The sequence below is a fragment of the Chelmon rostratus genome, chromosome 7 (assembly GCF_017976325.1).
Source record: "Chelmon rostratus isolate fCheRos1 chromosome 7, fCheRos1.pri, whole genome shotgun sequence".
Classification (NCBI taxonomy): domain Eukaryota; kingdom Metazoa; phylum Chordata; class Actinopteri; order Chaetodontiformes; family Chaetodontidae; genus Chelmon; species Chelmon rostratus.
Window position 1 is genome coordinate 3,709,961 of NC_055664.1, and position 15,117 is coordinate 3,725,077.

At 42.2% G+C, this 15,117-nt stretch overlaps 1 protein-coding gene across 2 annotated transcripts in view; it reads right to left on the minus strand.

Moving 5' to 3' along the window:
• Window positions 1-15,117, minus strand: part of sorl1 (sortilin-related receptor, L(DLR class) A repeats containing) — an 80,579-nt gene that overhangs the window by 26,775 nt on the left and 38,687 nt on the right. For both annotated transcript variants that reach the window (XM_041940090.1, XM_041940089.1), the window contains exons 7-10: window positions 6,330-6,431; window positions 4,411-4,580; window positions 1,969-2,161; window positions 915-1,032 (exon numbers count right to left, since the gene is read on the minus strand). In XM_041940090.1, the coding sequence (XP_041796024.1) occupies window positions 915-1,032; window positions 1,969-2,161; window positions 4,411-4,580; window positions 6,330-6,431 (583 nt within the window). The remainder of the gene's footprint in view (window positions 1-914; window positions 1,033-1,968; window positions 2,162-4,410; window positions 4,581-6,329; window positions 6,432-15,117) is intronic.

Below are 15,117 nucleotides of genomic sequence, written 5' to 3' on the forward strand. Positions count from 1 at the left end.
ACTCCTCTCTCTCTTTCTTCATGCCCATTATCTAATAAGAATTTAATTAGAGGGTGCAGAGGAAGCAGTGTCCTAGACGGTGGAGAGTAACACCAAATCAATGCTTTTCAGCAGCTGCAAAGAGGCAAAACTCGGCTTCAGCAGCCGGGCAGACAAACTCGCTCCACTTGGCGCATCTGAAGTCATCTGTCTGCAACATGTTGAAACAGGTCTCCCACTACTTGTGACTTTTCATTTGGATTTTACAACTAAATACAGCTCAACAAACTGCTGACAAACTAAACAGGAAGTTTCTTGCACTTTCCTCGGAGTGCAAATGTATTTCCTGTGTTTTTGGGCATTACAGGAAGTGGGCTTTTACTAAGACAGACAGAAAGGCAGCTCAGTCACCACAGAGGAAGACTTGCTGATTTGTATTGCTTGTTTCCTGTGTGGGGCAAACGTATCTTTGTCATCAGCACAAGATGGAGGTGCTGAAAAATAACACATGCTCGCGTGGTTCCAGCTGTCAGTGAGATCCTTCTCAAACAGATGGCACACAAACTCTCTTTATCTGCCCTGACTAAGAGATACTCATACATACACTCCTGCCAAGATTACGTTTTATAAAAGATGATTTTCTGTCTATCACACAGAGTCCAGAAAATTCTTTCTGTATTGAGTGGTGTAGGAATGAGATTGTGCATCAGAATGGGTTATACACAGCACAACACAGGTGACAAACTCATTCATTTACGTGTTTTGTGCCTTGAATCGCCACACACTGAATTTCAAGTGAAGCAGTAAAAGTGGGTAGTATGGTGCTCATACTGAGCTATACTTGACTCCAGCACATATTGTAGAAATAATAACTGGATTTTTCATTCTGAGATTCTTGAAATACTGTCTGTCTGTCTTGCTGCTGGTCCTCCCACCTGTTGCCATGATGAGTCCTGGTGCAGAGTCCTTGGATAAGATGGGCATCCTCCTCAGCTGGATATTGAACAGCTGGCTCCATCGCTGAGCCAGGTGGAGAGAGCAACCTTTACTGAGCTGAAAGGGAGATGAGAAGAGCGTCACATTATGTTGTTGACTTGGTTTTAGTACCATTATTTCTGCTTTAACACCCAGTTACATCACGAGACTTAGGTCAGCTACTTGATAGAGAAAGTTGGTACTAGAAAAGGAAAGTAAGGTTAGAAATGTTTGCCAATATAGTGGAGTGATACTGTAACTCAATATCAACTGAGGTTTGACACTTTACTTCAGCTGAAGTCAGTTTGTAAAACTAGCAAAAAAACTGAAGCTGTCAGAATCTCAATCGGAAATGTTAAACAAAAAGATCTTAAAATACAGGCTCCAAGCAATTTTAATATTCAATTATTGTTCTGTAAAATCTCTTGAGTGTGTGAAAGACTAAACCTAGAACTCCAATGTTAAAAAACGCAACTACGATTATTACATCTTTTGATCTACAGAATGTCAGACAGGAGCTTAACATGCCTATTTCCAAGAGCATTAAATTGCATGTCTGCATTGTCTGACCAACCACGCCTTCATTAACCTGTCTGTGGGCACAAATTTGCTGTTATACCAACGCCCCACCCACCCTCTGTATAATGTGTCTGTAATTAGTCAAGTGCAGCCAGCACTATGCTGACAATTTGGTTAAGCACACCTTTATACTGAATATATCAAGGACTATATAATCATGCGATAATCACAATGGAAAATCAATAGGGAAGCTCTTAAAACTGGACGTTGACACAGTCCTGCTAATAATACACCAAGTAGTCGTAGTCAAGTGCTCTCTGTGGTGGCACAGCGGGGTGGAAACATATGGCTGTGAGCAAAACACTGTGCTACAGCTGGTTAGATACCTTAATCATACCTACCATAAAAACAATGGATGACAATAAGGACCTAATTTCTGCTGTCTGCTAACAAGAATCTAGAATTAACGTGGGTTAACAGAGTTTGTGGGGGTACCTGGCAGTCCACAGTTCCTCCCAGGCTGTCGGCAGCAGGTGGCTGAAGCAGCTCCCACGTCCCTCCCTTGTCGAAAGTGATGACAGATCGCATGTTGTCTTCGCTGACTGAGCCGTTGATGAGTGTGGCGATGAAAACTCCTCGCAGGCCCTCCACTCGGTGCAGGTCTGCAAAAGGCTCGTTGGCAAAGTACCTGAAACAGACGGGAGACATCATCATCAGGGTCTAGCAGGAACACTCACAATTGTTGCTTAATGTACCACAGTTGGTGATGCGACAGCAAATGAAGGAGCAACGCTTTACTTTCATTAAAACACCCTCTACTCTTAGAATAGAGATTTGTGGTAATTCCAGCTTAGATACGGCTGAAAAAATGTTTCTCATTCATTGCTTGCATAGATTCTTTAAAATCACTGGTATTCCCTGTCCATATTCTTGTTTGCTTGGCTCGAGAGCGCTGGAGGGCAAACACAGCTGAACTAAAAGCAATTTGAAATTACAGCTGCATGAGGCAACTTTTCACACAACAGAGTGGCATAAACAGGAAGCTTGAACTTCATTACCCAGAAACAATGTACGAAAACTGCATGCATGCATTCAACACACACGTTTCAACCAAGCCATCCAGCACAAGATGCTTTGTGTTTACAGAAAGAGAAGGAACAGGGATCCACAGCTAATTTCATTAACAGAAGACACAGTGTCAAGTAAACAGAAAGAATTATCATTGGCAGGCGAACACCTGAGCCAGTGCTGTGTGGCTGTTTCTGCCAAGACAACGCAGGATCTCCCTGATGTGATTATGGGGAAGGCCGGGCAGAAAAACAATGAAACGGAGCTCAGAGTTCAGGCAGAGCTGTGGCATTGGATCAATAGCTTGTCTCTTATGAGATAAAGAAGCATTACTCTTAGCCGTTGTATTATCAGTGTTATCAGACATTTGTAATGGGAACTAGAGGTCTTCCTGTCAGTTCCTGAGGTTACTAGTGGATCTGATTAATTACTAGCAAGCCTGCAGACTGTGCTTAATTTGTCCTGCAGGTACAAACCAGGTTCGATTTTGCAGGCTGGTAAAATTTGCTTGATGGCATTATTTGTGACTTATAGAAAGGCAAAGGGAGCAGATTAACTACTGACATTTGTCCAAAAGAAAGTTCATTCTTGGAAAGCTTTTTCTGGAGTTTTCGACTAAATCACACGCTTTCCTCAGCAGATGGAGTTGCTCAGATGTCATGGATATGGATGTGTTGGCATCAGGCTACTCAGTTTCTGTCAAACTGATTTCATGCTTGATGCCAACGTCAGACTTCAGAATTCACCACCTGACGACACCAACAACAAATCCTGATTTATGTAAAGACAGTTTTGTGAGTTTAAGTGAACCTAGAACCATTCAGTGCTGCTCAGCAGCCAATCGTTTCCTTCGGTCAGTAGAAAGAGGGTGAGTGTGTGCATGAGCAGCTTGCAGAGGCTGGTATTGCACCCAACACTGTGACTCGTTTGCCATAATGTAACATAACAGTATAGCATTTACGGTTGTGCACAGAGGAGTGCTCTCTGCACCTACTGGTCAGAGTCACCAAACAAAACATTTCAAACTAGGCGAGAGGCATCCCAGATGCTGTGTCTGTCGTCTTCCACTGTGGTACACTACGTCGAATAAAATGAGTAAATGTCATGCCCAAAGCTCTTTTCCCCTCTTTGTCCTGTTCTCAAACATCTGTGGGCCATTATCATGCTGATGTCTTTGACCTCGGCATAACACCTGAGTGTTCAAGCACTTTCACAGAAAGTAATGAATCATACGTCGAAACAGACAAGAAGTCCTGTAAGTGCTCTAGAGGCAATGGTGCAGATTAGCGAGCCCACATGTCAACAGACCCATCTCCATGACAACTGAGCTAGCTCCATCTGCTGATAAGATCATATGATACAGCTGAAAGCTTTTGAAAAGGTCAGTAAATGGACCTTGTGTTGGCATTATTTTGTCAAACTACTCGAGCTTTGTATTCAAGTACAGTTTTGAGGAACTTGTACTTCTGTTTAATGCTATTTATACTTCTACTCAGCTACAATTTAGAGGAAATATTGGACTTTTTAGTTCACTACAGTGATGTGGCACTTACAGTCACTTACTCAATTGTGGCTTGTGACCAAAATATTGTGTATCAGAGTATCCTCCACCACAGAGGAAATCATGAAAACATGTAGTATGCTATGACAGAACACTGGCTGGTTCAGTGTCCCCCACAAAGGCTTGTTATGTGTTCTTAGTGATGCTGGCACTTAGCCAGTGGTGAGTGCTCACTAAACTTTACAGGTTTTTGATGAATGTCAGATAATGTGTGTGTGTGTGTGTGTGTGTGTGTGTGTGTGTGTGTGTACGCGTACGTGTGTGTGTGTGTGTGTGTATGTGTACACGTGCATGTGTGTGTGTAGTACCTGATCAGTGTGTTGCTGCCGGAGCCCTCAGGACTGTAATACAGAACGTTCTCCAGTGACAGAGAGAAGGACAGGCCCTGTGTATCTGAGATGTACAGGTGTGTGACGTTGTTCATGTGGTTCACACACACAAACACTTGGTCCTCTGATGCATCTGCTATGTAGTACTCCTGTTAGGAGGAGCGGGAGAGAGAGGAAGTCATCTTTACTTCACTGACCTGCCTGAGTAGACTAAGGACACGATAAAATGGCCGGACACCATGTGAAAAGACTGGATATCACTGTGGAAACATAGACTTCTGTATAATGCAGTGTAGGTGGTTCTTCCACCAAAATCATGAAGTCGATTATGTCATGTATTTTTAGAAAGTGGAAGCACACATACACACACACATGCAGTTTGCTTAGTTCAAATAATCCGCAGTGTACTGAAACAGACAGCAGTGAGGCAGAGCTGGGGATGTCATGATACTGACGGTGACTCATCTCTGACTCGAGAATAACCCAATCTCCAATTTATTCAAGCTCATAAACTTGATGATCATTTGGGGACCATAATCTGGACAATCAGGCTAAATCTGAGGTCTGGCAACTGATAACGCTGCATATTTTGCAAAAGCTTAGTACAAGCTCTAAACCAATTTCTACAACATACTATAGGCTCAAAGCAAACAACAGCACAACAAAGACATGTTGAGCGTGAAGGCGCTGTTGACACAAACAGTGTCTGTGGTAGAGTTTCAGTTTGTGAACCATGAGTTTTAACATTTAACCACAAAGAAAAAACAGCCTTTGTACAGATTTCCTAAAAAACCAACATGTCTAAAATAATGGGGGACATTCCAATGGAGAGAATAAATTCCTACACCTCTAAGAGCAAGATCATGTGATGACAACACTCTCAGATCTGTGTGGAAGTGTGGCTATGTGTGTGTCCCCATCCTTAGACATAAATGTTACTGATAAATACCGCTGGGCACTGGTAACAAATCAATGGGCCTCATGCAGGATCCACTTGTATGAACAGATTTGTTTTTAAGTGGCATGTGTGTGTGATTTGAGGCAGGGATGAAATCCAGAAGTGGTTCAGACCAGTCGTACCAGTCCATACAGATTCTGTTCATCAACTCAGCATTTCTGCCAATTTACTGAGAGGTTTTTTACATTTTAAGGTTTTTATCTGCATATTTCAGCAGGACAACTTCTCCATTTGAGTAGTCGTTGTTAGGAAACTTCTGTCACTCTGAAAGCTGCTTCAGGGTCTTTATGGAGGTCTCTGTCCATTATCACCCTCTGCACCAACAGTGTGACTGCAGGCTGTATTACTCTCACCATGGCTGTCATGTCCCCTTAACCTCATATTAGTCATGGACTGCTTTAGTTTAAAACAGATGTTTCTAGAATCTCACTTCATGTCACACTATGGCTCAGCTTGTGTGACACATCGTGAATGAAAGTTACCCTCGACTGGAGCAGAACAGTAGGTTTATTTAGCAGTTGTAGGGGCACTGATTAAGTTAATGATAAAATCTTACAAACACACATCTGATCATGAACAGCTGGTTCAATCGTCAGGTTGAAATATGGTTAATATTATGTTCAGTTAATTTAGGCAAATAATTTAGGCAAAGTTCATAAATGTTAAAAGCAGCTGTACATTCCACTAAAACAACAGTCCAAAACTGACTAAATTTAGCTTTGTCAAAGGATGAACAAACTATCTGATCAGACATTCCATGCCAACTTTTCTACTTTACAGTTTTCAATACTTCAGACACATTTCTGTCTGCAGCAAAAAAGTACTGAAGGTCAATACCCAGCCCTACTTCAGCATCAACTAATCATTTAGCCCACTGATCCCGCTTTCAGAAATTCTTCATTTTTGAATTGTTGATGCAGTACATGTAAAAGAAACTCACTGTGATTGGATGTCGGGTCATAAACTGGGCAGCTTTCATTGGCTGGCGGTTGTAGGAGACCCAGAGCTGAACAGACGAGGGTTCGTGGCTGCCAAATAGTTTCTGGAGAGGCAGAGGGCACAGACACAGACACGGCACAGTTCATTCATCTACTCATCATTTATGTCAAACACGTGAAAAACTCACAGGCAGCCAATCCTGTAACATGGTGTGAATTTTTGTTTCTCAGCAGCTCCAACTTGGAATTGACTCACAGGCTTCATCTGTGAGTTGTTGAGTTAGCACAAATGTTGGTGATCAAAATCCCCTGAAATACATGTGAAATGACTGGAATAAAGCTGGACAGACAGTACTGTCCCCAGTGCAGTGAGGTCATGGAGAAGGAGAGGAGTCTTTGGTTATCTGGACTGTACTGATGGTGTTTTTCTGTCTTAATATCCCAGTAGTACAGAGCTCGGCAGCTGAGTCAGAAAACATTCAACGAACAGACTGAAAAAGACTCTCAGTGGGGTACAAACATCTGTCTGTGTGTGTGTGCGTGTGTGTGTGTGTGTGTGTGTGAGAGAGAGAACATCCAAGGGCACGTCTTCATTGTCATTACAAATACATTAGGAGGCTGGCTGCTGGAAGGAGCCGAGCTCTGATCTTTTATGAATTAAAGCAAGGAGACCAGACACAGAGGACTTGAGCGTATCTCATTTCTGTGCCTGATAGAAATGGAGACATCTTGTGATCAGACTCATGGGGGTATACTCCAGATTTTCGGATAAGCAACTCAGATTCTTACTACCCAACATACACATGCAAAGGGATGACATGATGCATATACTGCGTGTACTTAAGCACATGTAAAATAGGGGTTCATCAAAGGTTTAACTTCTCTTCTTCTTCTTCACAAAAGTTTACATTTCCTTAAAAACTAGCTCATCAATCCAGTTCTAGACTGCAAAAAATAAGCATTTTAAGAAGTCATTTAGTCTCATATTGAGCTTTTTACGTGTATTTTTCAGAAATCAAGAGATGATTCTGTCAGTGCAGTGAGGTCTTGTTGTATGGATGACTTCATCCCAAATGTATCATGGAAAGTAGCAAACAAGTCGATCTGTCCGGGGTGACATTACCTCATGACATTGACTGACTTTTAGACGTGCTTTCACTTCACTGATTTTAGGTATGTTAAAAAGTCGTGGTTAGTACTTCTCAGCCTGTGAAAACAGATGCATAACGTCTTCTGCAGCTCTGGAGGAGCTTTATCAAGTCTGAGACACAGACCCGGATAATGCCAGATAATGCAATGTCATCAGGTTTATCACTGTTTGGGCTCACACACAACAAATTTGTCACACACTGCCTGTTTTACACACTGGGGGTGTGAAGTTTAAAGACACAGGCGATTAAAAAGAAGGAATTGTCTCAGACCTTGGTGACATCAGAAAAGAATCATACACAAACACATCACACAGCGATTGGTCAGGTGTATGGAGGTGTACGAGTAGGTGGGGCTGAAAGTTCTCTCCAGCTCTGTTGTTTTCACTCTTCTTGTAACTCCTTCTGTCACTTTTGGAGAGTCAAACCAAGTGCAACACCATAAATGTGACCATGGAGAGACGGATCGTGTGCGTCATTACCCCCATTTCAATGATCACCATCTCTCACCTCTGTGACGGCAAGCTTATCACCCTTCAGACATGGCTGAGTGGCACAAAAAGTGGTGTATTGCCTTCCAAAAAGCAATGAGATGAGATGAGATTGAACCATCACCAGACACACTTTAATAGACATTTGTTCGCACATTCAAAAAATTCAGTGTTCATAGAAAGTGTTTCTGACTCATTTCATGTCTAGAATGCATCACTGCCAATAATAGAGAAAAGACCATGAGACTCTTTTCTTCATCAAATCAATGAAGAAGTGTCCCTGTCAGAGGCACCGTGATCCCTGGTGAGCAGAGATGCTCAGATACCACTTCTTTGTACTTAGATTGGGGTACTTGCTGATACCGAGTACCAATAAAGTACTTAATAGTACCATTACAGTACTAACACATGTTCTGACATCATGCTAGAGGATTGCTCATGAAGGTTCAAATTTTGAACATTCTTTTTCTTTATCTCCCACTCTCACTACACTACTTGCCGAAGTGTTATCTAATCTTCTTAACTTCCTCATCCCTGTAGGTGTATGATTGTAAAACCCCACCTGGCTGGACCTTTTTTTGTGTGAGACGATGAGGGACCCTGCTAGACCTTTGAAATTAAACAATGTCTAGCCACAACAAATACGGTTTTATCTTCACATTTTACTCTCATCTAAACCCAGACGACATGTGTCTGCCTTCCTCTCTGTCAATAAACCAGCTCTGTGCTCCTAACTTCACTGTCACAGTTTACGTACTCTCTACCTGTTTCATTTCCGTCTCACCCCTCGCTTTCTCAGCTGTAAATTCATTTTGTAGATGTGGCTCGGTTCAAACTAACTAGAGCCAAGCAGCTTCATCGTTCTACTCTGGATTAGTTTGGACCACCCTGTTCGAGGCTTGAACAATAACAGCCTCTGCAGAATGAGAGAAAAAATGAAGAAGAGGCAGAAACAGGCCTTCAGTGAACAGTCAGCAAACCTTCTCTCACTGATGATTGATCGCTTCTTCACAGACATTTGAAAACAAATGCGGTGAATCCTGTGTTGCTAGTTTCCACTAATTTAGTTGAATATAAAGAGCCAATACTGAACATTTAATAATACATACTGTAGATCACATATGACAAGAAAGCTTACTTCCCAACACGTCAAACTATTCCTTTATAATATTGATACGATATGTCTTTCAGTTTAACTGGTTCACAGCAAAATGAAGTCAAGAGACCAAGAAGAGCTCCACTAACGATTGCATAGAGGTGTTACTGAAAGGAGCTGTTAGTAAAGTACCAGACTGGCAGATAACAGCCAAAAGTTTAACTTTGGCCTGTCGTCAGTTGACCTACACCATTAATGCTAATTAGCTGAAGTTGATATAATCTGTAGCAAGTGATGCTTGTCATTTCAACCAGTGAAAGCAACTGTCCCTGTAATATAAGTCTACTAATGTACACTGACCTTGGTTAGTAACAAAAGACTGAGAGGAGATAAAAGGTTCGATAAGAAATGTGTTAGCATCGGCACTTTCCGATTTCAGAGTTTAACACGACTGATAAACAGAACAGAATGACAAAACTGATCGCTATGAGAATTGTTTCTGATACCAATTATTACACAATTTTAATCATCAGAAAAATCTGAATCAGCCTTATTGTCATGCTGGACGGTTGTGTTTCTGTCTGATTCTAAATCCTGTTCAACAACGACAAGATCACAAATGTAGCAGAGCTCAAGAAATAATTCCTTCAGTTTTCTGATATGTACAGTATCAAGTTACTGAAAGTCACAACGTCAGCTAACAGCAACGTCCAATCTAACGTACTGGTGCTGGTGTTTTAAATAATCTTGTGTGTGAGTGTGTGTCTCTCTCTTGGAAGGATTTGTGTCCATCCTTGACTGCCTGAGCATCCCCAGTCTCCAGCAGAGCATTTCAGCCTCTTCCACTCAGTCAATTGATTTATCTAGTGTAGTGCCCACATCGACTATGGTGTGATGTGAAAGCAAAGCAGCGACTCCTCTGAGACAAATGGAAGGAGGGGAGAAAAGGAAGGGAGAGAGGGACCAATGGAGATAAAGCACACACAGAAACACATATGCAGAATGATAGAAGGACAGAAAGACCGTTTACAAAGGTCTACATGGAATAAAAAAAGGTAAAATAGATGGAGATATGTATTTTTCCTTTTGAGAGGTCTACTTGACTCAAGGAGAATTTCAAAATTAATGTGCATTACTACCACAGTGATCAATAATAATAAACTACTCCAACCCACTGAAACTCAGAAAGAAAATGTGGGTTTGGAACAGAGTTTTGTCCAACTGCTTTACCCCATATACTCCAACCAAGGTTTTCAGGACAGTTTACTTTGTGAGTCAAGGGAAAAATGGATGGGAGAATGTCGACTATGTATTTTCACATGTGAGTGGCATGGCGATTATATATTTTTCCACTGAAACCACAGACTGCGCTGCAATGGCAACTGTAAGTGAGCCGCACATTCCACACTATGCTCATGTTCACTCAAACTGATCCTCTTTAAACTCTCAAATCCCTGAAACGAGATGTGGTTCTTGGGCAACTCAGCTCGGGTGGCAAACAGACAAAATTACAATAGCTTTGCATGGAATACAGCTTTCTACATACAATACTGTATCCTAACAATGACTGGAAAATTGGATGAGACGTCAGTGGTGTTAGTGCTCCATTCTGTTCCGCTGAACCATGTTGCTAATATGCACCACCCACTGCTTAACAAACCACCTCTGCTTTTCCTTAGAAATCATGTTCATGACAGGCCATCAAATCTCTCAAAAAGCATTTTCCAAATTAGGTTGGCTTAAGACGGGTCCCACAAACTACAGGTCAGAATTTAATGTTAAAATAACATCATGAACCCACCCAGTGAGGCTCTGTGACATCTACATTTCTTTCATTTCCTGATTAATTCACAGCATTCATAAAGAAAGCGTTGAAATCAGGGAAACCTTATCTATCTGGCAACACGTGTGAAGATGGTACTCTCAAGCACAAGGCCTGGTTACAGGAGTCCCACAGGGATCAGTCCTGGGCCCCCTCTACTTCTCCCAACACACAAGGATGCCTGGTTCTGTTTTACACTTGCATCGCTTCTGCTACCACTGCTTTGTTGACCACACCAAGCTATTCTTCTCATTCCCTCAGTCTGATTCTCAGACAGAGCCACGCATCACTGCTCACCTGGCAGGTATCTTGGAGTGGATGTCAGGCCTCTAAAGGCATCACTGTTCCTCTACTTAGTGCCTGTTGGATCACCTAACAGTGTCAAAACTTCTTCTCCCCACACCTTTCTGATGTTTCAACATGGAGGACAGTGTTAAACAACATTTAAAATTTATTTAAATTTCAATTATTGCTTGATTTATTTACACCCAACAAACACACCCACTTCATACAGCTACTTCCTTCACTGTTGTGTATATAACCAAGTGCGACACCGTGGCTACCTTAAAGGAGACTGCTGGAAAGTTATCTCCATTTGATCATTTATTGCACACTTTTACCTTCAGACATGTTCAAACACATTGGATGAGTTTGTTTGTTTCAAGGGTACACCTGTGTTAAAGCTCAACCTTGCAAGACTGTGCTAGAGTTCCTTTCAGTGAAGTTGATGTTTGGTGCCAGCACTGGCATCCCTCCATCACCACTGACATCACTACTGTAGTGATGCCAACTGGACAGTGAGGAACCTGGGTCGTTGTGACCAAATATGGCAGCAGCACCCTGCTCCTGTAGGTTCCTCCCCCTCCTCCATCACCAGGTGTTCATCCAGGCACTTTTCATCTTGTGTCTAGATTGCTACAACTCCCTCCTAGATGGAGCCCCTGCATCAGCCACCACAATCTCCAGCTAGTCGAGAATGCTGGCAACAGTCGCTGCTGGCATGTGTCCTGCAAAGTGAGGGCCATGTGACCAACATGGGTAGCTGAAGTAAACTGCTCAAATTTTGTATTGCCTGCATAGCTGACCACTATTGGCTGTGGTTTATTACAATGTTATCTTACAGACCATAATGTCGGTTTTAAATAGTTAAATTAAAAAAAAATGTTACAATGGACACATTTCAGAAGGAATTGATAACTGAAAATCATGTTTGTTGTCTTTTTCATATTGAGCCATACCCTCCTCATCAGCAGTCAAAATATAAAGTTGAGAGTCTTTTGCTGGGTGACAAACCAACACACTGAAGAACTGAAGAAAATTCTGTGATATACAATTGTAACACAGTAAATTGTAATTTAAGGGATCCTACACTATGCTGTAGAGAGCTAAAATGAGCTTCTTCACTGAAAATGAGTTCAGTAACAGGCTAGCAAAGCTAGAAAGTAGCCAACTGACGCCTTCAGCCGTCTCCACTAATCATGTGACCCTTGCCTTGCAGGTCGCAGCAGGCTCCCCACCGTAAAATGCAGGTTGCTCAAACATAAATAAGACCAATTCCTCTCCCACGCTGTGGTATTTAGTATTCAGACTGAATCACATGCATGTTGTCGAGGAGTTATATGAACCTGCCGACACCAACACACAAGTGCATCCTGATCATTTCCTTGTGACCCACAAGGCCACACAGAGAGAGCTCCACTCCCACACAGTAAACAGCCACAAGGTGACATGTGTTAATGACGGGCCCAGAGGAAGAGCACATGTTCACTGTCGACGTTTTTTTTTTTAAGGCTGACATTTTATTATAATGAAATGTACCTGCGCTGATACCAAAACAAGCTGGAAATGTCACAAGGCAAATTCTCTAAGGCAAAGTGCTTTCTGCTGCTCTGTTGAATTCTAGCTGTAATTTTGTGTGCTTTACAGTTAAGGCAATGAGGCTCCCTCTCTGCTCTATCCCAGCCTTCATCTTTGGGATCATCTGTTACATATTCATGACCCACTGGCCCAGCGCACCTCGGGCAATGCTGTTATTCATACAGGCTTGTAAAACAGCATCAAGCCAACACATCTTTTCTTTTATATCTGCAATCTCTCTGTTCATGAGGATTTCAGGTGTTTAGGTAGATGGTTTAATGTGAAGTGTTTCTGTCTTTTGTCATGCATGTGGGATTCGTTAAAACATGTACGGCATCAACACATCAGACCAGTCTGTTTAGTGTAGAAGTAGTTTAGATGTTTTGGTCCTGAAGTCCAGTGCATGTCTGTAAAGCCAGATATTCAAGCCAGATATTATTCAGAGATGTGATGAGTTTTCAGGAGTCTACCACAGTTTCAAAGAAAGCATCAAAGCAAAGTTGTTCCAATATCACCTAACACCTGAAAATCAAGCTTTTGGGAAAACTTATTCCCTAAAGCTTTTGTTTGATCTACTGCGGCTGGGATTGTACCTCATTTGTATGTCGCATTCAAGAAACAAGTCTGCTAAACAAATAAATGTAATGTAAATGCCATATACTGCATATAAAATATAGATTAAACTATGACACCAGAAACTATGCAGTGATCATTAAAAAAAGTTTGCCTTAATTAGTGTCTGCAGATCTACCTTTACGAGTGCATACAGCCCCAACAAGCTCAACCAGTCAGATCACATTATGCATGTAGCCTGAGAGGCAAACCCAAGGCACAAAAACTTTGTAAAGCCTATTGCTGTGAGCCCATAACAACTACAGGCACAGAGAATAAGCACATCTGCATTTTTATCAACTCTGGTGAGTTGCACAAACTGAAAAATGGCTAAGGATCCTTCCTGCTCTCAGTAGAAAGCTGCTGATACTGCCCTACCTTCTGACTGACTGAGAAGGAGAACAGAAATAATACCACTACGTTATTCATTGAGCAGCAATAGTAATTGTCAATCTGGGAATTTCCTGTAAAACACCAAAAACTCAGAGGACAGTGCCAGGAGTCTGAGGTATTTACTGAAGTGAACTGTTTACGGGACTGCAAGGAAGAGAGAGCATCAGGAGCCACTAGAAAATATGCTGCGCTTTGATGAAGGAATCTTTCCTCCTCCGATCCCCACTTCCTGTTTTCTTCTCTCCCTGTCCCAGACGTTCTTTGCAGAGAATCTGTGATCTAAATGAGAAGGAATATGACTAACAGATAACCGCGGAGAGAAGGAATGGGCCTTATCAACATCCCCATTACATCTACTAAGCCGGTTATCTTCCCCTGGTCTCCTCGACAGGACCAAAGGCTGGGGTCTTTAAGGTCTGATTAGCACTCTATTCCTCAGGATCCCTATTGTTAGATAAAACTCTCCATTTCTGGCTCTTTAATTAGCTTAAGCAGCTTGGCACTGCCAAAAGCACTTGTGATATTCCATTATTCTAATCCTATTAGTGGAAGCCAAAGACAGAAGAGGAGAGAGAAACTGAGACCAGACTAGAGAATCACTGTTTTTATAGCTAATGAGCATGGCAGAAAATATACAGCGAGCAGTAGATACTTGCAAGCGGTAAGTGGCTAATAGAGCTGATGCTTTGTGACAAGTCAGTCTGTATCTGTTCCATTCCCCCCCGAACACAACCATTTCTCAACGAGCCCCAGAGGCAGTGGCTGTGCTGAGGGCTGTACTGGTCAGTCTGACTGGTCTAATCAGCCCCGCTCTGCTCTGGAGGTCAGATTCAGAGCTGAGAGAGGAGGGAGGCCACAGACAGGTCAATCACCACAACTATGAGTGAACCCTGCAGTCTCACGCTGAGAAGCTCTCGGCATGTCTGTGTTTTACAGGACGAGGCAGGCCATGCATTTTTCCTACTGTCAACAAATGCCCTGAAAAGAGCAAACCCAGTAACTCATTACCCTCATAGTCACACTAAATTGCCGTTTTGTTTTCATTCAGCTTACAACAGCCTGTGGGGCTGTGTCAATCTCCTCTACGCTTGTTGCCATTTTTCTGTCACTGTTTGTCATGAATGCTAGCTATGCGGACAAGGGCTGTCTAAATTGATTGTAAATTCAGATAAATAATCGCATCATAAAACAGTTCCGGCTCCAGACATTGTTTTAGGAGCTTTCCTGATATTGGCCCTCTCTGTCGCTCCTCTCCTTTATTTTGGCTGGATATTCAGAAAAGACTTATTTGGGTTACTGGCGAGTGCTTCTGCTCCGTTGTTGCCTATTCTGTGGCAGAAAAGCCATATATATCAGGGAGGAGAAGGAGGA